The 26,948-nt window shown below is 41.4% G+C and overlaps 2 protein-coding genes across 8 annotated transcripts in view; one reads left to right on the top strand and one right to left on the bottom strand.

Moving 5' to 3' along the window:
- Positions 1-25,432, top strand: GPR143 (G protein-coupled receptor 143). The gene is made up of 9 exons (XM_020786719.3): positions 1-2,821; positions 6,280-6,389; positions 9,271-9,365; positions 9,822-9,914; positions 12,208-12,317; positions 13,193-13,301; positions 13,784-13,901; positions 16,276-16,516; positions 22,628-25,432. The coding sequence occupies exons 1-9, from the start codon at positions 2,578-2,580 to the stop codon at positions 22,705-22,707; spliced, it is 1,200 nt and encodes a 399-aa protein (XP_020642378.2). The 5' UTR covers positions 1-2,577; the 3' UTR covers positions 22,708-25,432.
- The window catches only part of TBL1X (transducin beta like 1 X-linked), a 195,542-nt gene continuing 192,588 nt past the window's right edge, over positions 23,995-26,948 (bottom strand). For all 7 annotated transcript variants that reach the window (XM_072994387.2, XM_078390371.1, XM_020786717.3 and 4 more), the window contains one exon: positions 23,995-26,336. In XM_072994387.2, the coding sequence (XP_072850488.1) occupies positions 26,310-26,336 (27 nt within the window). In that variant the 3' untranslated portion in view covers positions 23,995-26,309. The remainder of the gene's footprint in view (positions 26,337-26,948) is intronic.

Here is a 26,948-nt window from a genome sequence, read left to right as displayed (position 1 = left end):
CTGTTTCTGCACCTATTTATTTCCCCTATGTCACTTGATTTCTATCATTTCATCTGCATAGTTTCAAAGACAGGATGGAAAAAAAGTCAATAGAAAAATGCTGGCTCAAACCAGCATAAGAGCTGGGCTCATAGGCCCCCTAATTTACCTCCGGTGCCTTTTCTTCCACACCTGCAACATGTGGTTCAAATTTGTTTACTGCTTTCCTGAAGAGAATTCCTCCAAAAGAATTCTATAAATCTCCACCACTGCTACATTTGCAAACATTCTTAGAGGGGTATAGCTATGCCTTGGGTGTTGTTTGAAAACACCCTACTGAATGGATCTACCTGCACCCTACCTGCAGGATCTATTCTAAACAGAAACCAGAATGAAGTAAATATTCTAAGAATTCCTCTGTTAAATCTATAATTGTTTTGAATACAAGCAACTGGCAGAAAACCACTTACACTTTTCTTTGTTACATTTGAATCAGTAAGGTTTCAAATGGAAGGGAGAATAAATTCTTTATTTGACCGAAAATCATCTCTAGGAAAGAGGATACTTATTTATGTGACATTAATTTAAATGGCAGGGAGTGACAGCTGTGCTTAAGCTATGGCCACATAGTAAAGAAACAATTCACACATCCAACTGTCACTGTTTCTAGATGTCTAATCCAATCTTGAAAGATGGCCAGCCTCTGATGAGATTTCTCCTGTTCTTGAACTAAACAGCACGTTTAAACACGCAGCTATTTTGCAATAATTCCATCTGTTATCTATGGTAGTATCAAGTAGTAACTGGCTAACTCCTGCCTTCCTGCCATATAAACTGGAGCATATTACATGTTCCTTGATATCAACTGCATCGTACCATGTGGCTACTAACATTTCTTGCACAGGCATAAGGAGGGTGAAGAATTATCTGCATAATGTAATCTCAAGCATAGACAAAGAGGTGAGTCTAAAACCCGGGGCACATTACTCTGTGTAATATAAGCAGCAATCTTGTTTTGACCTATCTGGAAGCAAGCCCTACTAAAATGAACAAGACTTGTTTCTGAGTAGACATTCAGGATCCTATTGCAAAGGAGTTGCTCAAATGAATGTTTGACTATAACATTTTTGTGTTATAATACATACCTATCCAGTGTAGCAATTTTGTACACTTGAATATTTTACTCTGTGGCATTGCATCTATAACAAGTAATTCAGTGGGCCGAGGCCAGGTGATGTGTTTAAGTCTGGACATACCAGTGGCAGTCATTCTGTGGAAATTTAAGAAATAACCAAATAATCTACATACATATGTCTCAGTTACAGAGGAAGTTCAGCTACAAAGATAGGAGAAAAAGCACCATGTTCATTTCTGTTAAGAGCAACATACTATTGCTCTTAACAATAGTTAAGAGCAATACCCACCCTGTGATTTTGGATTGGCATCTACGTGACAGCAGGTCTAGCACATGATCAGATCCCAGGCATCTACCTACTGTATATTCCTTAGGATGGAGCCATAGAATTAACTGCTTTAACAATGTAGTGCAGACACTGTGCTTCTCTCCATGGAAACTGCCCTTGCAGGGTTATTGTGAAGTGGATTGTTTGGAGGGTTGAAGGAAAGGCAAGATGTAAATACAGTATATCATATATACACCCTACCCCCACAGAACAGTAATCAAACTACATATGCCTAGTCAAAGGTAAAAGGATGGCCCCTTCCTTTAGTGGGGCCCAACTAAACCAAAGACAGAAATTTGTGAACCACCAGGTGTTGGTGAGCTCTTATGGAGACTGATTTTGAGCTGGCAGAAAGGTAAGAAAATTGCTAATCTTTTTTTCTACTAATATTTCAACCCAAAAATAGGCGAGCTGCGGTGGGGACTGGAACTCTCTCCTGGGGTTTTGAAGAGGAGCAGAACATGTGGGTGTAGTTATAGCTATTACACAACAGTTCACACGCCCTGCAAAACATAGTTTCTGAGGCGTGGCTGCGATCCCTCCTTTTAGCCAACAGCCTTTTGTTAGCTGGGAAGTCTATCATCCCTCCGAATCATGTCCCGGACTGTGAAACAACCTTCCAACCCAACCCCTCACTACTCCCCTCACCCCCGCCATGAGAGTCCAACTCTATGGGATTGCGGTAGTCTGAGTTTTGGGGTGCGCGGGAGGCTGAACCAGAGGCGCGCTTTCGTCCCTCTTCAGGGAGAGCGGGCGCCGGCGGCGCGCACTCCCGCTGCACCCGCGCTCCGGAAAGGGGCTTGACGCGCGTCAAGGCTTGCGCACGAAGCGGCCGAGAAGTTTTGGAGGGAAGCGGCGCCAACCCCTCCAGAGCCCACGGGAGCGAAGGAACGTGTGCCTCGACGGATTAGGCCCTGTTGCTCTCCGCCCCGGCAAAGCCTCCGCGCCTGAGAGTGGCCGCTCCAGGGGATTTAGCGCCGCCGCCGCCACATGATCCCACAACTACCCCGTGACTCTCATCCCTGGGAGCCCGTGGGGGAAATATGAAGCAGAGCTCCTTCTCTGGGTCTCGGCCTCTTTCCGCTCCTTCGCCTCTGCTGCTGCTGCTGCTCTGCTCCCCGCGCCGAGCCCCCCGATGGCCTCTCCCCGCCTGGAGACCTTCTGCTGCCCCAACCGGGACGCAGCCACGCAGCTGGTGGTGACTTTCCAGCCGAGCGTCTTCTGCGGGGTCTGCGTGGGCAGCGCCTCCGCCGGCCTCCTCCTCAGCCTCCTGCAGCTCCTCCCCAAGAAGGGACAAGGCCCTCGCAAGATGCCCAAGCCTTCCTCCTCCACCACCATCCTCCTCCTCGTCTCCGCCTGTGACATGCTGGGCTCTCTGGGTAAGTGAGGGGGAACCTGGCGAGGCAAGCAGGAGCCTGGCCCTCCCTCTCCCCCCCCCCCCGCCTTCCAAAGCCTGTTGCCCTCAGTGGCTTGATCGAGAGCAGTTGGCACGAAACAGGTGGCCTTCCAGTGCGCTGGAGTCGCTCCGGTTTTCTCCCTGGTTGTCACTTGACTTACTTCTGCTCAAATGTAAGGCCACTCCGTTCAGTGGACCTCCCTGTCCCCCAGGTGAGTGAGTAGGTTGACCACCTTCTCATTCCTAAAATGGTAGCTCATGATGGCTTTGCCTGGATATCTCTACCTGACCGTCAACAATTCCTCTGTTTTGGTAAAAAAAAAAAATCACATTCAAAGATACAGCTGTTGCTGCAAGGGTGGGCTTTTCCAATATGCCTCCCCTGTTCCGTTTATCTGCCCTTTGTTGTCTCCGAGGGGTATTATTAATCCAAGCCGCTTGGCATGACTGGAATTCCTAAGCCGTTCTGAAGGTCCTTCTGGTGAAAGGGCAGCGACGACGTGGATATTATACAATTGTATAGAAAATGTGCACCAGAGAAAGTTGTGTCCATTCTAACATTAACTGTTAGTCATTTGTTCAATATAAAGCAAGAAGTCTTGTTGGAGGAAAGGCTTCAGATTGAAAAGAAAAAAAAGAAGAATGATAGCCTCATGATCCATTTTTAGATGAACTGTAGGATGATTTAAAGATCTTTTTAAAATGAAGTGCAGATGTGGGAAACATGATTTGCAAATCCACATGTATTGTTTTTTCCCCCTCTTTTTTAAAGCTTCTTTGCAAATTGGATTGCAAAGAAGCTAAATATTACTAATGGGAAATGTGTGGCCCTCCAGTTGTGGAGCTAAAACTCAGCCCTAGTCATCACAGCTAACTATGAGATAGCATGGACCTTCAGTCCAGCAATTAAATGCATTAAAGAAAAGCAGTTACATTATACAATGGAGGTGCATTCTGAATGGGTTCTGGTTTGGGGTATAGCTTCCTATTAGGTGTGCATTCAATGAGAGACAATATTCAGGTATTACAAAAGCAGTGTTGTTAACATGCTTAGGAGAACATCTAGCCTTGTCTCCATTGTTTTCCTCATGTCTGCAACAGTGGAGCTAAAAAGGAAAGGTTCCTGCTTGTGTGGAGGTAGAATAAGCAAGCAAGAATCCTGAAAAAAGTTGGATTCTTGCTTGCATGGAGAACCAGCATGTGAGCAGAAAGCTCTCCTTTTCAGACAACCGAGACACTCAAAGCAAGAGTGTGGGGTGGTGAGGCTAGTGCTGCCCTGCAAGCATACTGACTGTGTTGGGTTTTGCCTCTGCCAAATATATTAGGCCATCCATCACACATTAGTGTTGATGTTCTGATGGTGTATGGAACTGTTCATAGGTATGCAAGATTCTATATCAAGCAAAAACAAAAGGAAAATTGAAAATAAAGGAGGCAGAAACGTTGTGGCACTTTAAAGACGAACTTCTATATTTTAATGTGAGCTTTTCTGTGCAGCTCACATTAAGGAAATAGATTTGTCCATGAAAGCTCACATTAAAATATAGCAGGTAGTCTTTAAGGTGCCGCAATCATTTGGTCTTCTTTCCTTTATTTATCTTTTGTTTTTACTTGACATGCCAGCACAGACTAACACGGCTACCTCTTCTCAAAGATTCTGCATGGCATTCTTATTATTACTGAGCAAGCTGAGACTGGAAAGAAGGCAATGGTTCAGCTGTCATATGATGTCCACAATTAGTAATAAACTATGTCAAAGTGTAGTCTTCAAGATGGTATTTGACTGCAGCTCCCTGCATTCTGTATCATTTGGTATCTTGATTAAGGCTGTTGGGAGTTGTAGTCCAACACTTTGCCCACTCTGTCTTAGAGAAACAGCACTGGACCTGTGCCATCTGTCCCTCCTATGTTTAGACTTTGCCCCAAAGCTTGCACTAAACTATTTCACATGGGATTTACTGATTTCTTGCACTGCAGTGCCTGGAATTCACCAGGAACACCTCCAGCCAGAATTCTGGCAGTGGCAAACAAAAATCCTAAATTCACAGAGGAGTTTTTCCGTCTCTCACACGTGGGCCTCCATAAGCTGTAGGAGATATTATTTGCCACTGCAGAAGAAGGAAATGGATGAGAATGGCTGAGCTCCAGGGGAGCTGCAAGGGATTATGGTACTGGTAGTTTCTTTGGCCATTAGGCTCTGTAAGGTACCTCTAAAAATGTTAGTGGAAGTGAGTAAAGAAGCTTGGTAACATACTGTAAATATATCAGCAAAAATGGAGATAAAGAGATGATTCTGTACTTAAATAGACAGTATTAATTTTTTTACCATGACTTCCATCAGAGTTTTGCTTGTCATGTAAATGTGAAGTAATGACAACTATGTTAACCCAGTCTTTGGCAGAAATGAAAGAACAGGCTTCATGTACATAGCTTGCAAAGGCGCTTTTAGACACAGCACTTAGATCTGCTATCCAAAATCTAGTTGCTACTAAAGTAGGCCTGTTGAATCAGTGGGGTTTTGGGGAGTCAGCTCCTCTGTACATTTGTTTGCCTTCAGGAGCCTTGTTCTAGTTGTGATTTCACTTTTATCCTTCCTCTACTTGCAATACAAATGCAATATGCCGCCTAGAACAGACACATCTGACTAGAAAACTGCTTTTGATGACTTTCTTCTACATGTACATCAGGAGAATGGTTGAAAGGCAGGGCAGAGAGCAGAACATGTGAAGCCCCCGCAGCTTTAGTTTTCAGTGTTTCATGCACGGAGTGTGAGAGCTGGGTGAAACTGCTTTTAATCATTGAATTGTTTCAGTTCATGAATGAAATCCATAGTTTTCTCTCCAGTCATTCACATGACTATGACGATAGCTTAAAAACTGAGCCTGAAGGCAAGCATATGATTCATCAAGTTTGGAAATCTCCTGCCCAACCTTTGATGTTTTTCTGAGGTTGCAATAGACGTCTGTCTCTCTCTGTCATCATCACACAAAACTACAGGACATCTTTGTCTTCCCGTATTAGTGGAGGCTGGTGCCTGTTATGGTTGGTGGGGCAGAAAGTCAATCAGCCAATGGAACTGGAGCAACAGGCAGAGGCAGGGGCAACGGGCTCCTTTCTCCTCCCTCCCTCCCTTTTTCCGCACACAGAGGCGGTAGGGCAGGTTTTTCACTTTACCGTTGCCAGCTGAGAACACAGTTACATAACTTTTCAGGTTTAGGCAAATTTCACATTTGGTTTGTTATGTCTTACTGTATATTCCTGTCTTTTGGATTATGATTTTAGCAATGTTCTTATGCTGGATTGTGTTTTTAAGTCAATTGTTAGTCTCCTTGGGCTCTTTGTATTCGAAGGTGGGATACAAATCAAACAAAACTGTGTGGAAATAAAACCAGCAGCATCCTAGCTTGTTCACGCTCATGTCTTCCTTCCCACACACTGCAGGTATAATCTTCAGATCAACAGTCTGGTTAGGGTTCCCGAGCTTTATAGCAAACATATCTGTGGTGAATGGGACAGATGTCTGGCCTGCTGCCTTCTGCGTGGGAAGTGCGGTAGGTATAACATGTAGCTATGATGCCAATCAGAGACAGGGAACCTTTGACCTCCAGATGTTAAGGACTAAAATTCCCAGCATCCTTCACCATTGGCCGTGCTGCCTACGGCTCCTGGAAGTAAAACGGATTTTTCTTGAAGTAAAACGGATTTTCAGAGTGAGAGGTTCTCCATTGTGAACGAGCGGCTACTCCATGGCACTAGCTTGTTGGCCCTGTTTCATTCAAGGAGGAAAGAAGTGTACATGAGCTTATCTTTTTAGGCAACTATCATGTAAAGTGAGTTCAAGTTTGGAAAAGTTACCATTTGGACTACATCTCCCAGAGTCCCCTGTAGTGGCCATGCTCTTGGAGGACTCTGGGACTTGTAATTCCCGAAGTGTAGTTTCCAAGCTCTGGTGTGAATCAATTTGAAGCTGAATGACCGACTTCAGATTAGCCAGCGAGCTTTATGGTTTGTTGGAAGCTTAGCTATTTTTGGGTCTCATGCACAAGACTGAATTGATCTGAGCCATAATTCCATCCCTACAAAAATGTTGTTCTGTCCATTTGGGGCTGGGAACGTAGGCTAGGAAGAGCATCTATAAAAGAGCTTTTTAGATCTGGCCTTTTAGATTTGATCAGCTTAATAAAGAGGTAATTTTGAACTGCCTTCATATGAAACACTCAAAACTACTGCAAAAACTTTGGTGAAATATTCACTGCTCCCCCTGTAGTTGCCAATTACAGTATGTAATTTCACATTGAAAATGCTTAACAAAATTTGAAAAAAAACATACAAAACGATGCTTCCCTTCCTAATTAAAATGGGAAAGAAAATGGCATAAAACTTGAAAAACTTGTGTCAGAACGCATCTAAAGTGTTTTAAAATACCCTTTAAAAGTGACCTTTGAACGTTGTTAGAAGACATTACACTGAAAAAAGTTACTTGTATTTCTCTTGAAACCTGACTTAGTTGCAACTTGTCCGCAAAGTAACTAACTACACATAACAACATTAGCTGTGACCACTTACTTCCAAGCTCAGATCAGGAAGTACAGCTCTACACGTTTGTTCAGCTGAAGCATTGTGAATTCAACAATAACAATGGCAAAAAAATCACTGTGACTATGCTGTATACAGGTGGCTTAATGGAAATGTACTTGTGGCCTGACGTCTCAGAAGGAAGCAACTTCTGGCGAAATGGAGAAGCCACACTGGGGGAAGGGGAGGCAGCAGTTGTTGCGGAACAGAGGGCAGAAACCCCTTGCAGAACAGAGGAGAGAAACCCGGTTCTTTGGCAAAACTGGGCCAGGGCTCCCTCTCTCAACTATGCATGGACACCAAAGAAATTGGAAGTAGGAGGAACCTTGTAGCACAGTGGTTAAACTGCTGTACTGGAATCAAAACTGTGCTCATGACCTGGGGTTCAAATCCCAGGTAGCCGGCTCAAGGTTGACTCAGCCTTCTATCCTTCCGAGGTCGGTAAAATGAGTACCCAGCTCGCTGGGGGGGGGGGCAATGTGTAGCCTGCATAATTAACTTGTAAACTGTCCAGAGAGTGCTTGAAGCGCTATGGGTGGTATATAAGCAGCACGCTTTGCCTTTGCTTTTAAGTGCTTCACTTATCCACTATTTCAGGCAACCAAGGGGATGCTTGAAACTGATCCCCCCCGGGATACCACAGCCTTACTGTCATTTTTTTAAAGGCAACTAAAAGAAGGGAAGATACCAAGCACTGCAGGAGCTTAAGAGAAACCTGGAATTCTGGTTTCAGGCCAGTTTAATAAAGAAACTAATGTAGGAAAAATCCAGTTTCTTTGGGGAAGAAAGTTAAAACTTGTAAACACAGACATAAAAGATTGGTCATTTAAGGTTTAGTGGGACGGGGTCAGAAAATGTGACTTATCCAGAGATAAATATGGTCAAATTTAGCTTGATCGAAATCTGCGCATCCCTTGCTCCCACCAAGGGAGGTGTTTGCATAGCTAAAGATGGGAAGTTGTTTCTCCGTGTCATTTCGTTTTGCATCAGAAAGTAGCCATTTCAAAATTTGTGTAAAAAGAAAATGGAACAATATTTCCCTCTGTACAAATCTCCCTGATCTGTCTGCTAGCTGTGTGATTCTGGGAGCTGTAGTTCAGTGCACCTGGAGGGCACCAGGTAGGAGAAGACTGATGTACATGATGATGAGCCAGGGGTTTGAGGATCAGGTGTGGAGTCCTCTCTACACAGAAATATAATCTTCTTTCCAACTGCAGCCTATTTACACCTACCTTGTTCACGTTTCTTAGTGTAAAAAGCTGAAAGGGCTGGTTCATCCCATCAGACTGCCTTCATTGGGCACAGCCCTTCAGCAGCAACTAAAGAAAGTATTCCTGAAATTAAGTCTAGATCTCCCCTCTCACTCCCATACAGCCATTGCATGTGTGTCTTCATTTAAATTCTGTTTTTGCTGTTCCATTGTTGCTTGCAAGCAGTCTAAAAAATGGTAATGTTGAAATCCCTTCCTTCACCTGGACCGTATGGTTGGCAGACCCGATGCCCTGGAGGAATTGTGGCTACTCCTGTGAGGAGCAGCCTTTAATGTGTTTTCCTTAATTGTGGTACTTCACGAGCTTTTCATGCTTCATGCATTTTTATATGTCCCTGGTATGCGAAGAGGTTGCAGTCAGCTTATAATGTTTATAGGTGTGCAAGACTAATCAAATCCGAATTATGGGAACTGACCCCATGGATAATATGTAACACATTTTGAGCACTAAGGGCTTTGATCTACAGCTTCATCTCCTTTATTAACTTGATCTAGATGAAATATTTCAAGCTTAAAAGTAACACTGTTTTGAGGATCCTGTTCCTCTGAGCAGCTCTGACATGCAGGAACTTTCTTTCCTTTTACAGATGTGGATCCAGCTTTTGTACAGCGCTGGCTTTTGGTGGCTGTTTTGTTACGCTGTAGATTCGTACTTGGTGGTTCGAAGATCAGCGGGTTTAAGGTATCAAAACTAAATGAAGTTGTTTTTAAAGACAGGATTATATCTTCAAGATAAGGCAGGCACACTTCCCCCCCCTTTTGTTCATTTTCTTCTGTGCTTCCAAATCTGACCCACCTTTTTGAACAATAGGTTGCATAGATGAGTTTTCGTCAGTCCCATTTGTTTTGCATATTCTCTTTTAGTATTCATGTTCTCTTTTAGTATTCAGGTTGGCTTTTGCTCTGCTCTGTTTTAAGTGCAAAATGTTTGTTTTTTCATTGAAATTTCCCAAGTGTTGTGTTTAAAGTAAACTAGAGGAGAATGGCAGGTTTAAAAGTGAACTCTTTGCAATCAGTAGCAGTTTTGTTTCTAAGTTCAGTGGCCTGATTGTTAAATGAGAGGATGAGACATTTTGCATAATGTAGAAGTAATTTGCAGTGTTCACAGGGCAATCTTGTTTTCTTTTTGGGTTTCCAGTACAATTGTATTGTACCACATGATGACATGGGGTTTGGCCATCTTGCTGTGTGTGGAAGGAATTGCCATGCTATACTATCCTTCGGTTTCTAAGTAAGTACTGTAAATATATATGCCTAGCTTTTAACTTTTGTGATCAGCCTCACATTTATGTTCATACACTGTAGATTTACTTCCTTCCTTCCAGAACATTTATCCCCAGCCAAGCCTTCGGAAATTAAGTACCTTTTTAAAAGTAAACTATTGTTAATATTTTTAATCAAATATCTTACAATATTTTACTTTTAATATCATTAATATTTATAAAGAAGTTAATCATATATTAATGTTTGTCATGCTGTTGTGTTTTAATTTTGTATCATTTTAACAGTATCGTAAGCTACCTTGGATTCGAATTCTGGAGAAAGGTGGTATATACCGTATTTTTCGCACCATAAGACACACTTTTTTCCCCACAAAACAGGGGGGTGGAAAGTCTGTGTGTCTTATGGAGCAAAGAAAACAGATTATATTTTCCTGTTTTCTTCTCCTTAAAAATTGGTGCGTCTTATGGAAAGGTGTGTCTTATGGAGCAAAAAATATGGTAAATGCAGCAAATAAATAGATATTCCATAATTTATTGTACTGTATTAGATTACTGTTTTCAGTCACATATCTGTAATGTTCGTTAGCTCTCCCAGACAGAAGTTGGGAAGACAGCTTCTTCGTTTCCTAACAAAGTATGATAAAGACAGTGGCTGAACTCCTGTTGCCGTTTTATGCCTGTAGAGGGTGAACAGGGTAATATTCACTTGCTTGTAGCTGGTAGTTACTGAGGTGCCCCTGCAAATTGGGAGTGATGCCCCCATTGGGCACACGCTCAAAAATCCTAGGGGGGGACACAGGTTAACTGCTGTCTGGATGGGAGTGAATGTTACCCTATTTGCCTTCCATGTGCTTAAAAAAGCAACAGGATTTCAGCCATTAATTTTTCAAGTAGTTCATTTTTATCTTTATTAGATTATTGTTTAGTTTTGTATACAGTAGGACCCCCATATCTGCAGAAGATTGGTTTCAAGCCCCCCTTGCAGATACTGAAAAGTGTGGATAATAGCAAACCCTATGATCTGTTGGACCCAGGGCTCTCCCTATATCTGTAAGGACAATAATCAAGGGTGGCTGGCAACTTCGAGGCTCAGAAGGAATCGCCTCAAGCTGGCGAGAGACATGGCAAAATGGCAGCCAATTACAGTGGTGCCCCGCATAGTGACGATAATCCGTGCAGCAAAAATCGTCGCTATACGGATTCGTCGCTATGCGGGGAAAAAAAGCCCATAGGAATGCATTAAAACCCGTTTAATGCGTTCCTATGGGCAAAAATCTCACCTTAATGCGAAAATCCTCCATATGGCCGCCATTTTCACTGCCCGGTAAGCGAGGAATCTGGGCAAAAATACAGTGGGCGGCCATTTTATTTACCCGGCGGCCATTTTGGAACCACCGATCAGCTGTTCTAAAAACATCGCTATGCGAAAATTGGTAAGCGAAACAGCTTACCGATCGCAAAGCGATATTTTACCATTTAAAACATCGCAATGCAATCGCAAAAACGATTGCAAAAAATCGTCGCTATGCAGATTCGTCGTTAACCAAAGTGCTCGTTAAGCGAGACACCACTGTACCTATAAAGCACTGGTTCTTAACCTTGGGTTACTCAGGAGTTTTGGACTGCAACTCCCAGAAGCCTTCACCACCAGCTGTCCTGACTGGGGTTTCTGGGAGTTGCAGTTCAAAAGCATCCGAGTAACAAAGGTTAAGAACCACTGCTATAAAGCATAGTGTCTGGTTCCCTCTAGTGTCTAGGTCTTTTAATTACATTGTGTAAATAGGTATTTCTGGGTTTTAAACTTTAAATATTTTTAAAATGATCAGACTGCAGAAAAGTGATACTACTGTTGCTGATCTGGTGGTCCTACAGCTAGATAGCTTAAGAGTTTAGGCATCTGGCTGTGGAGCCAGAGATTGAGAGTTCAGTTCCCAAATGTGCTTCCTTGACAGGGGTTAGACTGAATGATCAATAGGGTCCTTTCCAGCTTGGCAGTTCTCAGATTAATAGACAACTGTTGGAAAATGTATTTCTGCTTCTTTACTCACACTCTAGTTTAACATGGTTTAATGTGATACTCTAGAGATCCATGTCTTATAGGGTTGCTACCACATGGTTGCTCTAACAGTGCATATAATTGAAATTGAAACCACCCATCTAGAAATTAATGTAATGGAGCTGTGTGTGTGCTCCTAGCCAGTTATGCTGGATGTTGCCAGAATGAGTGAGGACTGTTTCACCTATGAACAGCACTCTAAAGAGTGTTAAACAACATTCTTTGTTATCCTTTTCTTATTTTAGCTGTGAAAATGGTTTGGAGCATGCAGTTCCTCATTATGTCACTACGTACGCCCCACTAGCGCTTGTTTTGATCGCCAACCCAATCCTTTTCGGCAGGACAGTTACTGCTGGTAAGATTCCAAGATGTTGGCTAAATGTTGTCCATATTAGAAAAAAAAATCATAGCAACAGAGCATTCCTAACTTATTGGCAAATAGGAAAGGAGAGATCTGAATCAAAACATCTGCCCGATCAAAGCATCTGCTGGCTTGCTGATGGGCAGAGGTTGGTAGAGAATATTTATTTATTTGAGTCCTCGCCAGCTTTCATTCCCAGAAGATCTAATGTATATTTAGCCAACACTAGAAATGAGGTTGGCCTGTGCCCAGTTCAAGGGAATGTCCTATACATCCTTTGTTTCCACCAATGTGGATTTGTAATGTTCCAGGTACTGCTGGCACATCCCTGTTGTTGTTAAATACCTTCCAGTCAGAACTAACTTATAGCAACCTAATAAGGTTTTCAAAGTAAAGGGGGGATTAAAGTATTAAGAAGTGGTTTTTACCACCCTCCCAACTTTCCATGGCAGAGCCAGGGAATTGAACCCAGGTCTCCTGAGTCCTACTTCGTTAATCTGTCCACTGCACCACACTGGCTAACTGGAGCATCTTTAGCAGCACAGACATAGCAGCCGACTTTTCCATTGTTGGTCCAGGTGCATGTATTTGAAAGGTTATAGGTAAGTGGAAAGAGAAAAAGGTTGGGACTTTGTGAATTCAAGGTTTTTCATCTAAAGAGAGTCCCAGCTCAGAGGAGTTCTAGAGCTTCATATACAAGGCTGGGATGTGGATGTGAAAACTGGACTTGTGGTGTGTGCATGAACATGATAGAAATGCTGGGAGGAGCGGAATGGAGAGGATCTGGGATTTGCCTTTCTTGCTGTCCTCCCAATTCCTGTGCTTATCTGATCGTTAATGAAGGCCATCTAAATATATCTACTTTTCAGTGGCATCCTTACTGAAAGGAAGGCAAGGGATCTACACAGAGAATGAAAGACGTCTGGGGACAGAGATCAAAGTTCGCTTTTTCAAAATTATGTTGGTGGTTGTTATTTGGTAAGAAAGAATTTTCCACCTTAGAATACATTCTTAGGTTGATCTTTCACAGGAGAATCCATCAGTTCCTCACTGGAAAACAAATTAATGTCTAGATGTGGCAGTGAAAATTGGACCCAGTTACGTGTGTGCTTTCCTTTGGCTGCTGCTTAGAATGACCTCTCTTGTCTTGCCTATAGTAATGGTCCTTTCTTCACCCAGCATGACGCAACATAGTAGAAATACAAAAGACCAAAACAACTGATAGTCCTGCAGAAGACTGAAATATGGAAGTTTCAGTTTTTGATTGATTTTCTTTGCTTTAAGCCGAGGAAAGGGATTCTTAGACAAGACCTTGTGCTTGCATTCATATTCTTTTAGGCTGCTCACTGTGAAATTGAGAATGAAAGAAAAACTACTTGTTTACAGGAAGCTAGTTTTCTCTGAAAATATTGGGCATATATAAACTAGTCCATCTCTTCCTGCTCGTATGCCTGTTACAGCTGGTCGTCGAACATCATCAACGAGGGCCTTCTGTTCTACCTGGAAATGCAACCGGATATCAATGGAAGCCTCTTGAAAAATGTCCGAAATGCTGCACTGATCACATGGATTATAATGGTAAGTGCATCCTACATCTGAGATAATGAAATAACCACCGGAAAGGAGGAGGCAATAGATGCTGTGAAAACAGAGCTACCACATTTGATTTGATCGCTTGGTTTTATTTTTGTTGTTTTTACAAGTTCAGTAGACTGAAACGTACCTCTGCTTAATTGGGTACGTTGTTTTTCTTTAAGGAACAAGAGATACTTATAATAAGAACTACAGATGATAAAGACTAGAGGCCTGTATGTTTGGGCTATAATTGGTGGAATTCTGGGAGTTGTAGTCCCAAACAAATTTGTGCACCTCTAACCAAGGACCATATTAAGAGGCCTTTATGTTTCCCTCTCTCAAAAGGTGGGCAATCTAACATGCAAAAGATGAGTTTTGGACCAGGGTGGCAAAACATGGGTTGTTAAACTACAACCCCCTTCAACTCTCGCCATTACTTGGTTTGAGTGCTGGGAACTGCAGGCCAGCAGCATTTGCAGTCCAGCAAAGGCCTCCAAGACCAGCCTGTTCTGTAGCACCGCTATACTGTACCTGCTTTAGGTGACACCTGCTTCATCTAAACACAAAGGAAGATGATTCTTCAGACCTGTCTCTTTTCTTAAAATCAATGTGGACATTTAAGTAGACTGATTGACTGACTTGTGGAGGATCAGTGGACCAGATTTCTAAACAATAGCAGTAATGAGAAATATCAGGCCAAGATAAAGATAAAGCATGGAAGATGGTGGAGACAGTCCTCCAAAGGCATGGGGGGGGGGGGAGGAGAAATCTCCAGGGAATCTTGTGAGATGAGTGTGGTGAGAGCACCGAATGCCGAAATGGAAAGCTTTGAGGTGCAGATAAGTCACTTGAAATAGTTAGTGTTTGACATGCTGGTGGTGAACTTCCAGCCTCTATAGTGGAAGTAGCTGCCAAGAAGAAGAAGAAAGGGCATGCTTTAAATTGTATATGTGGGTTTATCAATTCAGTCTTATTGACATTTAATTTATCATTTTATGCCCTTGCGGAAATGGAACCAAATTGGGTTCCTCCTCCTCCTCACAACCCTCTGCCACGTTTCCCTGTGGCTTTAGCATTTCTGTCTCCCGAACTGGAGCGACTGTCATCCTTATCAGGCCTGCCGCAGCTTTCCCTGTCAGTTGTTTCCTCCTCCTCCTCCTCCTCCTCCTATCTCTCATTCCTCCCCCACACAATAGACCTTTCATTACTTTTCCCTTCTCCACAGCCTATCTGCTTTTAGAGTGCTTTATGTCACTCATTTCCTTTTATTGTTATGGACTATCTCTACTCTGCAGGCGTCTGCCTTTTGTTGCTGGTTGTTTTGTTGGGTCTCACAGTCTTGCATCTTTTTATGCTTCTCTTCTTCCCCAAAACATGGTGATGTAAAGCCACTTAAAATCCCTTGACCACTTTTACACTACGTCTGTAAGAGTAAATCTCTACTTGGAAGAGAGCACCTGAGATTATGGTGGCAATATCTATATATGGTAGAAAAACAGCCTAACCTGCTTTAATCCAGAAATAGGGGAACCATTGGCCCTTCAAATGTTCTAATCTAGAGCACAACTTGCATTATTATTATTATTATTATTATTATTATTATTATTATTATTATTATTATTATTATTATTATTATTATTATTATTATTATTATTATTGATTTGATTTGATTTGATTTGATTTGATTTGATTTATATCCCACCCATCTGGTTGAGTAGACCACTCTGAGCGGCTATGATCTCCTACATTGGGCAAGCTAAATCCTATGGTCCAAAACATCTGGAAGGCTAAAGGTCTGCTTTAATCCTTCAGTTCTGTCTTCCTGCTACCATGCAGGAGAAACACTGAAGGACAGCAACATGTATATGTTTGATTCTTTTGCGAGTGGCATGGGGTGAAGTAGCTATACATTTCTCATGATAACCTTCTCCTTTCGACATAACATTGAGATTGGTGCAGAGTCGTTTTTTGCGCTGACTCCACCTTGTGAAAAAGTGGGACCAACACTTCATGATTTCAGCAACCAGTCTTTGGAATTCATGCTGCAGGAGATTCATAGGGTCCTCGTCATGAATGATATTACATCACTATTATTTGAAAATGTTTTGTGTTCTTGAGTCTCGAAGACGGCTGGTTGTATTTTTTCCTGGTTTTCTTATGATGCCTACCCTGCAGTTGTCTCTTCAGTTTTACTTTCATTATCTCTTTTTATGTCAACATGTAATTAATCATATAATTATTCTTTTAAGGAAATATGGTTATCCACTGCCCAGATCCACAGTGGATTCATGGTCATGTTGATATATACTACACTCTTCTGTGAGAGAATGTCCTCTTCTTTCTCTCTCTCTCTCTCTCCTTTTTTTATGACAATTAGGGAGTACTCAATCCCATGCAAGGCTTCCTTTTTACACTGGCTTTTTATGGATGGACCGGCTGGAAAATAGACCTGCAGTGGCGGAAAAGTGAAATACCATGGGAATCCATATCCACCTCAACAGCGGCTGACAATGCTTATGGCTTGCCAGGAGAAAACTCAGTGAATTTCCATAACTCAAAGAAAACAGCAGTACCACCAAACCATCAGACGGACGAAGCTTTAAGCATGTTGTCTGAAGGTAACCTTGGCGGTGATGAGAGGCTGACTAGGAACTCTCCAGTTTACCAGGGCTGGTAAAATCTCAGGGCTTGTTCACACATGCACGTTCTTTCATTTGAAGAACTGAATGTCTGAATGGGCCAACGCTGACATAAAAGCTCTGGTGGTGGTGGTCTGTTGAATTAAAACATTGTCTCTTCATTATGCTGCTTTTTAGCAAGAGTAGAGGATTGAAGGGATGTATGTGAAGTGTGATCTAGGATGTAAAAGAAAACACATCCCTTTCTATTCTTTTAGCTTATTAGTAACTCTAGCAGGTAAATAACTTTTTTGGGGAACTATTTTCAACCTGCCCTCATCATACCCTTTCTAGAAAGGAAAAAAAAAGTACAAATAATGTCTGTGAGAGCAAAAAGTGATGAAGAACTTGGAGTAAAGTGTGTAGGAATGTTGTTAGAGACTGCTGCTGTGATGCACATAATTTAATGGTATCGTTAACTTTTTTAAAAAATAGACCTTGTATTAATATGTCCTATAACTTGTATTGTCCAGTAGAACATAATGTGTTTAATAAACATGTTATGAAATCTTCTAACACTAGTAGATTTCCTGGTGAATTGGGAAAAAATCCCTAAGCATGATGCTGCTGTGTTTCACTGCAAAGAGCCAGGGTATTCCAGTTGTGTGGCCTTCTCCTCTTAGCATGTCAAAAGAGCTTATTTGCTTGCTTATTGTTTTTGCTACATGGACAGATCTTCTGTATTATTCTTTTCTGCTCCTTGCTTGCTGTAAGCAACACACTTTGTCTGATGCATGCCTTTTTTTGCATGGAGATATGCATGTGAAAAAAGTGCATGACATTGATGCAAGATGTAGTGATGGTTGTAATAGCAAGGAATGGTATTTATGAAGGCTTATACAGCTCCATAGAAGATAGCCATAGCAGCCAGAAAAGAAACATCCAGTGGCCCATACAAATACTTTGTTCTGACTTCCAGTCACTGGGAACAAAGAGAGGGTAATGCACGTGCCCTTCTTCTAAACATTCCAACCAGCTCTTCACAACAGAAAGGAGACTGGGGCAAAGGAGGTATTTGGCTTTCCAGATGTTTGGAATTTTGACTTCTGCAAGCCCTCGGGAGCATGGCCAATAATAAGGAATAGTGAGAATTTTTGTCCAAAATATCCAGAGGGTTTAATTTTCCTCACCACTGGAGTAGGTCTTTGATATGATATATAAAGCGTTGTTTATATTACTTTGGAATTGGTCACTTATAAGAATCTCTCCAAGAGACTCAGGAGCTGAGGTCAGCTTCAGTCTGGGGGTATTACAAGACTCCGACCACAAACATGTGTTAAAGGTAAGTTGGTGAATCACATTCGCCATATTAACCAGTAATTGGGGTTGGCGGAGCTTATTTATTAGTTACACATATATCCCATTTTACTTTCACTGAGCTCAAGGCAGCATTCATGGTTCTCCTCCACATATTATTCCCACAACAATCTTTTTTTAAATAAATGTCTCCACCCTCTCAGCTAAAAATAAAGATAAAGATTCAGAATGGCAGTTGCTGTGACAAGGGTTGAAAGTAGGAGGCCCTCAAGGCCCCTTCTAGGCAATGATAATATGGATTGTTATCTTCAGCTACATTTCCTCCATGGGTCCTCCATCAAAACACCAAAAACCTGGGGCTTGAATCCAGCAGACTCCATTGAGACACATCCACCTCCAAGGCAGTGCTGAACTTGGAACTAACTGTACCGTAGAATAACCACACCGTATTTATGTCCCCTAACTAATGGTTCTGTTGGAAGCATTAATCCTTAGCAGGTGCAGGCTCCTGGCCTTCATGAATACAGAAACCCCTCAGTTATACAAAAAAGAGGTTGGGCTGACTGAATTCTTATACGGTTGCTCTGCAAAATTGTGCCTCTTGGGTTTATGGCTGGATGGGAAAGTTTGTGTGAGAGACAACATTCTGTGAAAGAACAGTAATAAAAAGAATTAGCCCTGAAAGAGGACTCTATGCCAAAAAAACACACCCCTCAACAGTATCTTGTTTCAGTAGACCCTCCCTCAGCACCTGCTCAGTTTCCTTTTTGTCTCATTTCCTTCTTTGTAAGTGGAAGACACAGAATTGTAAAAATTCAAAGCGACCCCCCTTTGTGCCCTCTATATCTTTGGGCTCCACAAAGGTAAATACGCCCTTTTTTCTTCTTTTTGCTGCCACCAGGTATTCTCTTAATACCAATTCAAGTCCACACACAGGAGCTGTCACCCCAAAGGGTCATATAATTTTAGGAAGCAGGGGTTTTAAATAAATATTTTTTATTATTGAACAAAATCATGAGGAGAATCAAATATAACTGTTTCATATATTCATGGATATTAAATCAGGTGTTAAAGTAGATCATGTCAGTATCTCTCATGTTATACTTATGCATTCATTCCTGCTTGTTCAGTATATTTTACTCTTTCAATTTCTTTTCTTAACCAATTTACCTACTCCTAAACTCTAGCTATTTCTAAACTCTAGCACTCTCTCAATAACTTCGGGTCCCTAACTCTCTCTATCCCCATCTCATTCCAACTCTCCTCTAACTGTCTCTTCCAGCTGTCTTAACTGTCATTCTGACTCCGCCCCTCCTGCTCTGTCTTCTGATTGTCATGCAGAATGACGTCATCTCTTGGGTTCCGTTACACTTAGGTTCTGTCTTTTAAATCATATTCATCCTCCTCTCCTTCAAAGAGTTTGGAGAAATGTACACGGTGCTCATCCTCATCCTCCTGAGTAAGTAGAATGTTGGCCATTGTCCAGTTTTAAAAAATGTAATAGACAGATTAATGAGTGGCCGAGGTTTTCAGTCTCATGCAAAGGTAACTCCAAGGAGGTTGCAAAAACTCCCAACTATCCCAGCCTTCAATCTTACTGTGTTCAAGTCCACCAAGATTTGATTTTTTGCTGCTGTGATAATGCTCTTTGCCATGCCTTTACTCCCGAAACTAATTGTTCCAGGTGTCACGGCTGACTGGAAATCTGAAGCAAGATAGCCATGGTTAAAGCCAGCCGCCCGGTTCCTGATAACTTCATTAGGTTCTCCTTTTCACCAGGAACTCAGCCCAGGAACCTGTATCTAAAGGGAGATACTGTATAATAACAAAAGGGTGACTTCTCTTCACCACTGATTCCCCACCGATACCTGATATAGATGCTCTTCCTCCTCGACAAATATATCAAGGTTATCCAGGGTGCTATAATGCTTAGTGCTGAACTGGATCCTAGGCGATTTAGTTTCTTGTCCCTGCAGAGTCATGGAAGTTATTGGATGACTTTGGACCAGTTAACTCTCTCTTAGTGTGCTGTAGGATAAAATGGGGATGGGAAAAGCCATGAGCACCAGCTTGAGCTCTATGGATGAAAGATGCGATAGACTGGATGAAGAAGGGAGCTTTTGTGTAGGTGATCCTAAATATTTTGGATGTTAAACACCTACATGTATGATAATAATAATAATGTAATAACCTATCAAACTAATTCTGACCCCAGCAAGGTTTTCCCAGGTATAAAAAACTCCGAAGGGGTTTGCTCAGCTGCTCTTCTAGGGTCATTCTGGGCCTGTCTGTACAAGTTCCCGAAAGCTATCTAGCCGGGCTCTTGTCCTGGAAGGCACAATGAGGGATCTAAACTCCTGGCCCCTAAATTTGCAGCCTCGTACCCCAACCCACTGGGTTGTCCATCCTTGCTAAAACCTATTATTGTCTCATCTTCCCTTTCTCACATTAGTTGCAAGAGGAAATCAAGTCTTCAACGGTACTGAATGCCTGCTTAGTTGAAATACACAACCTTATGCCAAGCATCTAATATCCTCTTCCAGTTAACATGTGCCTAAATGTTCTGTAGATTTTGAATTGACTTTCCTTCCCTTTAGGTGATTAAAGCTAAACGTTTTGAATTTTGGGGGGTCAGGATCATGCTACTGGACATATCCTCTTTCTTATCTACCAGTTCCAACTTTCACTGAGTTGGGTATCTTCCAGATGGGGGTGAAGGCATGCTTGCATGCACCATTTGCAACAAGTTTGATTCCTTCTGTTTCAAAAAGAAGAGTGTCACGCTAAACATACACACTTATCTAACCATCTGTTCTTCAACATACAGGAAACATTAACTCCTGGTCTGCTACCTGATCTGTATTTGTGTGACTCAGAATAGACAACACAGAATACAAGGACACACAGCCTGTTGCAGATGCCAGATTCAATCCCTGACATTTTAAATTAAAAGAAAAAGACTTAGCAAGGCAGGGGGGCAGGGAGGACCCTGCCTGAGCAGGGAGATACTTTTGACATCTGGGCAGTCAATATTGGACATAACCAGCCCTACTGTTAGGCAGAGTGAGATAGCTGCCTTGGGCGACAGATTTTGAGTGTCATAAAAGGAGCAGAAAATAGTAAATTTCTGGATTTGTTGTCTGGGTATTTTTATTGGCAAGGATGGGAAGCAGCGTTTGTGGGACTTTCTGCCTCCTGTGCCAACATAATGTGGCTGGCTTTGAGTTCTATAATTTTTGGGGGGGTTGGGGGGATGGCTTCGGCATGTCTTTCCATTAATAAGGCAAATGATTTGGATGCTGTGGAAGAGAAAGTCTTGCATATGGATCTGCTAAGCGCCCTTTTGTACTGCAATCATTATTAAGTATACAAGGTTAAAAAAAATAAAATTAGATACATTTAAGCAATTAAGATGTGGGGAAGAAGGAGTTAAATCACTCCCCACCCACACACAAAAGGAACTCAACTATTCTAAATGGATAGTTCTGCTTCCTCTAATGGTAAGTATCATAACAGCTTTGCAGGCAAGACTGTTTACATAGGCAAAGATTTGGCCTTGTGGGTCAGACTTTCAAATGAATCCTTGAGTGGGAACCTTCAGGCCCACTGGGATACTTAGCAACCAGCAGAGCAGTGTGAATCTTGAGATTTAAACAGGCAGAAAAATCTGATGGACCCCACCATGAAACCTAACAAAGGCAGCTGGCCTTTTGATCCCACTCTTGTTTCCTTTCCAAGTTTCACCAGGAGCATCAGGCCAAAGGCTCGTGCCTGCAAGTTATCTTCCTAACCCTAGTTGTGATCCTGGTATCAAGTAGCCTGGGCTTACAAAGGGCATTTTAAGGTGACGTGGCCAAAATGTGAGACCACAGCACTAGCTATAAAATTCTATCAGATACTACCTACAGTACTGTAAGTCCAACTAGTAATTTAGATTTAGCTCCTCTAAGCAAAATAAGTCACCCCCTACCCTATTCTATATCATAAAATAGCATCTACTTCTCACTTAACAGGAGTTGCATTCAAAACTGCTATGTTTATTTAATAGAGAAAATGATGAGATTTCAACTTTTCAATTATCAGTGTGGTGAAGTAAATGTTAACACACCAGCTGGCTGCAACGTCTGTGCTATAGATGTTTTGGCATTAAAAATTTAAACGAAACCTTCTTATGCACAAGAGTGCTACTAATTACTGCATTTTCTGTGAATGTACAAGTCTTAATCTTGGACCATGTTTTAATTAATATTTGTTTTACTGTATCTTTGCTGAAGCAAACCTTCCTCTGGACTTATCTGCTTCTTCCTTTAGCTTATAAGGGACTGCACAGGCCCTAACATCTGCAAGGAGGAGTGTAATGTAGTGGTTAGATTTGGTTAGACCGGAGTTCAAATCCTCACTTGGCCATGCAACATACTGGGTGACCTTGGGCCAGCCGCAGTGTCTCGGCCTGACCTACTCACAGGTGTGTTGTAAGGATAAAGGAGGGGAATTTTGTGTGCTGCTTTGAGCTCAGTAGAGAAAAGAAAGGATATAAATGCAACAACAATGAAAACGCTATGTATGTCATAGACACTGGTTTTAAGCCACAAAGTCTTTTGATGGAACGTGTGTGTAAAACAAGCCTATGTGATAAAAAGTTAATGACAAACTCTGGACAGTTCACTTTCCACTTCAAAATAATAAAGATTTTAAAATAAAAAAAAATTAGTTGGTGAAAAGATCAGTTTTCCCCATCCATCTCTCCCTCTCGCTCAGAATGTAATGAGAGACCTCTTTTCTTTGTTTTGCTAGGTTCTGATGCTAGCACAATTGAAATCCACATCTCAAGTGGAGTCCATGAATTAGATGGTAACGATGCTGATGTTGACTAATTGAAACAGTGAGGACCTGGAGACCCCCAAAATTCTATCATGGCATGGCTCGTTTGTCTTCCTTCTTTGAAATTTGGATTTTCCCACCATTTTTCATGTGTCATTCTACCTACAAGGCTAAACACTTCTCTTCAGCTTTCCAGTCCTCAGACTGTGCAAACCCACTTTTTGAATAGATGTACAATACATACCCTGAATATGGATTCAGGCCATGATCAGATTTAGAAGCAAATGTTAAAATGCTATATTCATTCTAAATTGTTGCCACGTTGTATGATTTTTGGTCATGAAATCTGAGGTGGTTCTTCTTGCTCCTTTGTATCCTTGTGATAAGTTGTCTGGGGTTCATGAGAATTGTCTATTATATCTGGAAGGCACCCCAGTTCTCAATTATTGATTTCTGTTTTGCTGGGCTTGGCATCTTGTTTTGGTGAAGACTTCATTGTGCTTCAAGGATCCTGAAAACTATGCTAGGCAGAAAGTTAAGATTATAGGAAGTCCACCCAAACATGACAGGTCAAAGTGCTCTCTTGCCCACATGTCTTTATCTCATTTTCATACTTTCATTGATACTCATTTTATTTAGAAAAAAAACATGCACATTGTTTGATGATGGCCAAATCAAGAGATGACCTATGGATCAAGTATTTTCTGGGCTAGAAATATGGCTCGGTCTCCAATTGCAACATACAGCTATTAAATCTGACAATGGATGCAAACTTTGCGAACCTTCAAAATCTCAAGTAACAAAATCACTTCCAGTTTCTAACCTTTGACAGGACAGTTCAAATCTTGATCTCCGAATGCACTGATGGTAAGAGCTTCAGATATGTTGAGAACTACAGATGGGTTCATGATGGCATGATAGGGAAAACAATGTTTTCATTCTTCCTTCCCTGCCTTTTACTGTCCTGTCATACCGAAACCAATGGGAGAGGAATTATAAGGTTATATGGCCCCTGCCAAGGATGAAGCTATCTCAGCCGCCTTGGTAGGGAAGAGCCATTATATCTGTGGCCATTTGGGATTCCCTCCCAGGAAACAGAACTGTTTTGTTAGTCTATTTATCAGTTTTGAAATGGGGTAGATAATAATGCCTAATGAAATCATAAGTTTCCTATAAGTGTTCTCAACCTCCTTTAAGTTTTCTAAATCTGGAGAATTTACACAGGATTCACACTGTCCTGACTAACACAAAAAGCCAAAGAATGCAAGAAAACACAGTGCATCCAGAGAAAGGGTGCTGTTAATAACGCAGAAAAAAAATGAGAATCAACGCACACAGGGTTTTCTAATATCAAAATATAGCAATTTATTCAAGACACTGAATATGATCTGTTGATTCTCTCCTTGAAACAAATTAACTACAACACACATGGTGATTTGTTGAAAGAGAGAAAGTGTGTGTGTGTGTGTGTGTGTGTGTGTCTGTGTTTGAGAGGAGAAGGGTGTATAGACAAAACGGGTCAGGGGGAGATGTTTCAACAGAACCTAAGAAATGCTGAAATGAGAACCGCACCTGGCTTCATGTCTGACACAGACAATAAAACTTCAGAAGCCAGAATTCAGACTATGAGTGAGTGGCTGAAAGGACAATTCTGCAGTTGACAAAGAACCACGTTTTTAGAAGGCAAAAAGAGAAAGAAAAGACAAGAAAAAAAAAGAGAACAAAAGCAGAAACCCAAAGAAACAAAAACGACCCTTACATGTAACAAAGTGCACTTCACTTGGCTCTAAAGTTAGCTAGTTTGTTTTAAAGATAAAAATAAAAATGCAATTTCTTAAATGTATTGGGGAGTAGTCCTTGTTGAGCCCTGGAAATTAAGGGACCCAATGTTAAAGAGGTGGTATCTTCCTCATATAGAAAACTTGCCAATCTATTCAGAGCACTGAGTGTTCCAGGGAGAGGTAAATGATAAATGAAATACTTGAGAACTGGGGTTTGGATTAAAAAGGAAATATTAAGAATGATTTTTTTAAAAACACAGCAACTGTTGGCTTGAACCAATATGAAATCTGATATTTAAATCAATAATAAAAATCTGTTCTTAATAAATTTTATAAGACAACTCTAAGCACGTGTATGGGGGAGTATGCACGTCAGAAATAAGTCACAGAGAGTTGCCCATTCTGAATACAAAGGCAGAATCATGCCTTGTCCCAGTGGAGAACTAGTTTTGTGAGAAAACTATGATGGGTATGTTTACATATTAGTAGTTATACATATGAATTGGAAAAGCGATTTTTTAGAACTCTTAAATCTCTGGAAAAATATGATTATACTTAGCATCACTAAGATCTGCCAATGAAGTTAAGTTGTAAAAGCATTTTTTCCCTGCAGCGATAGTTTTTATTTGTAAAAGAAGCAACACCCTGAAATGTATTTAGGAAATTGCCTTTTATGTGGAAGAGAGTTTAAAAAAGATACTGCATCTTCAATTTGTATTAGGATCCATCCAAATTGTTCTTTTGAATGACTAACACAATCCAATCTACATCTGGTAGAGATTTTAACCTTCTAAAATTGTCATTAACATAAAAATACTACTATTTTTTTTCTTTCCAAAAATACACTGGGTTCTTTCTTTTTTTAAAAAGTCATCTTTCTCCTGTAAAAAGCTTTCCCGGCACTGCATTCTTACATAAAGCACTTATTACACCATTTGTTGAAAGTGCCCTTGAGACCCTAAGATTTGAAGCATGGAAGTATCTAAAAAGAAGAAAACTGAGAGAGAAGAGGAGAAAGAATGGTGTGCAAGGGGGGAGGGAGGGAGGGGGGAGAGGACCAGTCTCTTTCAGTTTTCCATTATGCCCATGTGGCTGCATTGACTATGGGCATCAAAAGCCACAGCAAAGCAAAACAAACATACAGAAAAGGGGAGGGAAGGAGGGAAATGAAAATAAAAGAGATTCAGTTCAAACCTATGCCTGTGATCCTCAAGGTTATAATATACCAGCTGATTAAAAAACAACAACCACTGAACAAATAAAAGTAGTCTAGAAAATAGAAAGTGTTGTGATTACAAAGTTGTAGGTGTGATCGGTACAAACTGGTCTTTGAACGTCCTTTGGGAGAGCAACTGTAGTGTCCAGATTGGAAAGGAAAAAATACAACACCATATGGAGAAGGATTATTTTTCCCATTTTGGTTTCGCAAAGCATTTTGCTTTATAGGAATTTTTTTTCAATTATTATAATTTTTTGGCACAGCTTTTCCTCTTCTCTTCTGCAGCCATCAGAACGAGTTCCCAGAGACCCAAACCAAACACTGCAGGGCTTTAAGCCGGTGCTGGACTCCCACTTGCTTCTGAAGGCTGAAGGCTTCAGGTGGAAACTGTCCCCACCCCTCCCCCAAATGATTGCGTTTTTGACTCCTTGGTGAAGGTTATGGACAAAACATCACAGGCTACTATTGCCTGGTAGAGTTGCCTTTGTTGTACACTCTGTTGTTGGTTGGTTGGTTTTTTGTTGTTTTGTTTTTTGTTTCCATTTCTGTATGTTTCCCCCAATACTTGCAGTTTTAGAGATGTTAAAATAGTTCTGAAGAGTGCTTCTACCCACACATTCAATGCTGGTCCATTTCCAATTTTGTCTAAAAATAATTACTTTCGCAGGTCTAAAACACAAACCTGGAAGGCAGAGAAAGAGGAAAATTTGTAGGCAATGAGAGAAGCTGGCAGCAAACATATAAACAAAATAGTCTAGTCAGAACTACAGGGAAGAATTCTACCACCCATGATCAGAACATACAGTAGAACAGTGGTTCCCATCCTTGGGTTCCCAATTTTTTGGACTACAACTCCCAGAAATCCTGGCCAGCACAGCTGGTGACGAAGGCTTCTGGCGTTTTATAGTCCAAGAACATCTGGGGACCCAAGGTTGGGAACCACTGCAGTAGAATATCCTGCACAAGGCAAAATTCTCATAGTCATGGAATGCAATCACCCAGTTACATCTTGATGTGTGACCAGGGCAAAGATAGGCTGCACATCAATAAGTCATGTGTGACCTACGTAGGCACTCCACACATACCCATAAGCTTATTAAATAGTTATTCCACTTCTGAAAAAGAGACATTAAGATTATTCACAATCAAGTCTGTGTGTAAAAGCCTACAACACGTGTGAGGAGGATTGCCCAGTGTGTGACGACTTAATGAGCTCTAATGTCCATTGGACCATGCAAAAAAGTAACACTGGTCTGAAACACCATAGCTTCTGCCATCTGTTATTAAACATAAT

This window comes from Pogona vitticeps, chromosome 3 (assembly GCF_051106095.1).
Source record: "Pogona vitticeps strain Pit_001003342236 chromosome 3, PviZW2.1, whole genome shotgun sequence".
NCBI lineage: Eukaryota > Metazoa > Chordata > Lepidosauria > Squamata > Agamidae > Pogona > Pogona vitticeps.
Note: the sequence above shows the minus strand (reverse complement) of the source record. Positions and strands in the feature narration are given on the sequence as shown.

What these genes read in the sequence shown, in the direction of transcription:
- GPR143 (XM_020786719.3), top strand. Translation starts at nt 2,578, where the DNA reads ATGGCCTCTCCCCGCCTGGAGACCTTCTGCTGCCCCAACCGGGACGCA. An exon ending in TGACATGCTGGGCTCTCTGG is followed by an intron (nt 2,822 to 6,279) that starts GTAAGTGAGGGG and finishes CACACACTGCAG; the next exon opens with GTATAATCTTCAGATCAACA. An exon ending in TTTAAGCATGTTGTCTGAAG is followed by an intron (nt 16,517 to 22,627) that starts GTAACCTTGGCG and finishes TTGTTTTGCTAG; the next exon opens with GTTCTGATGCTAGCACAATT.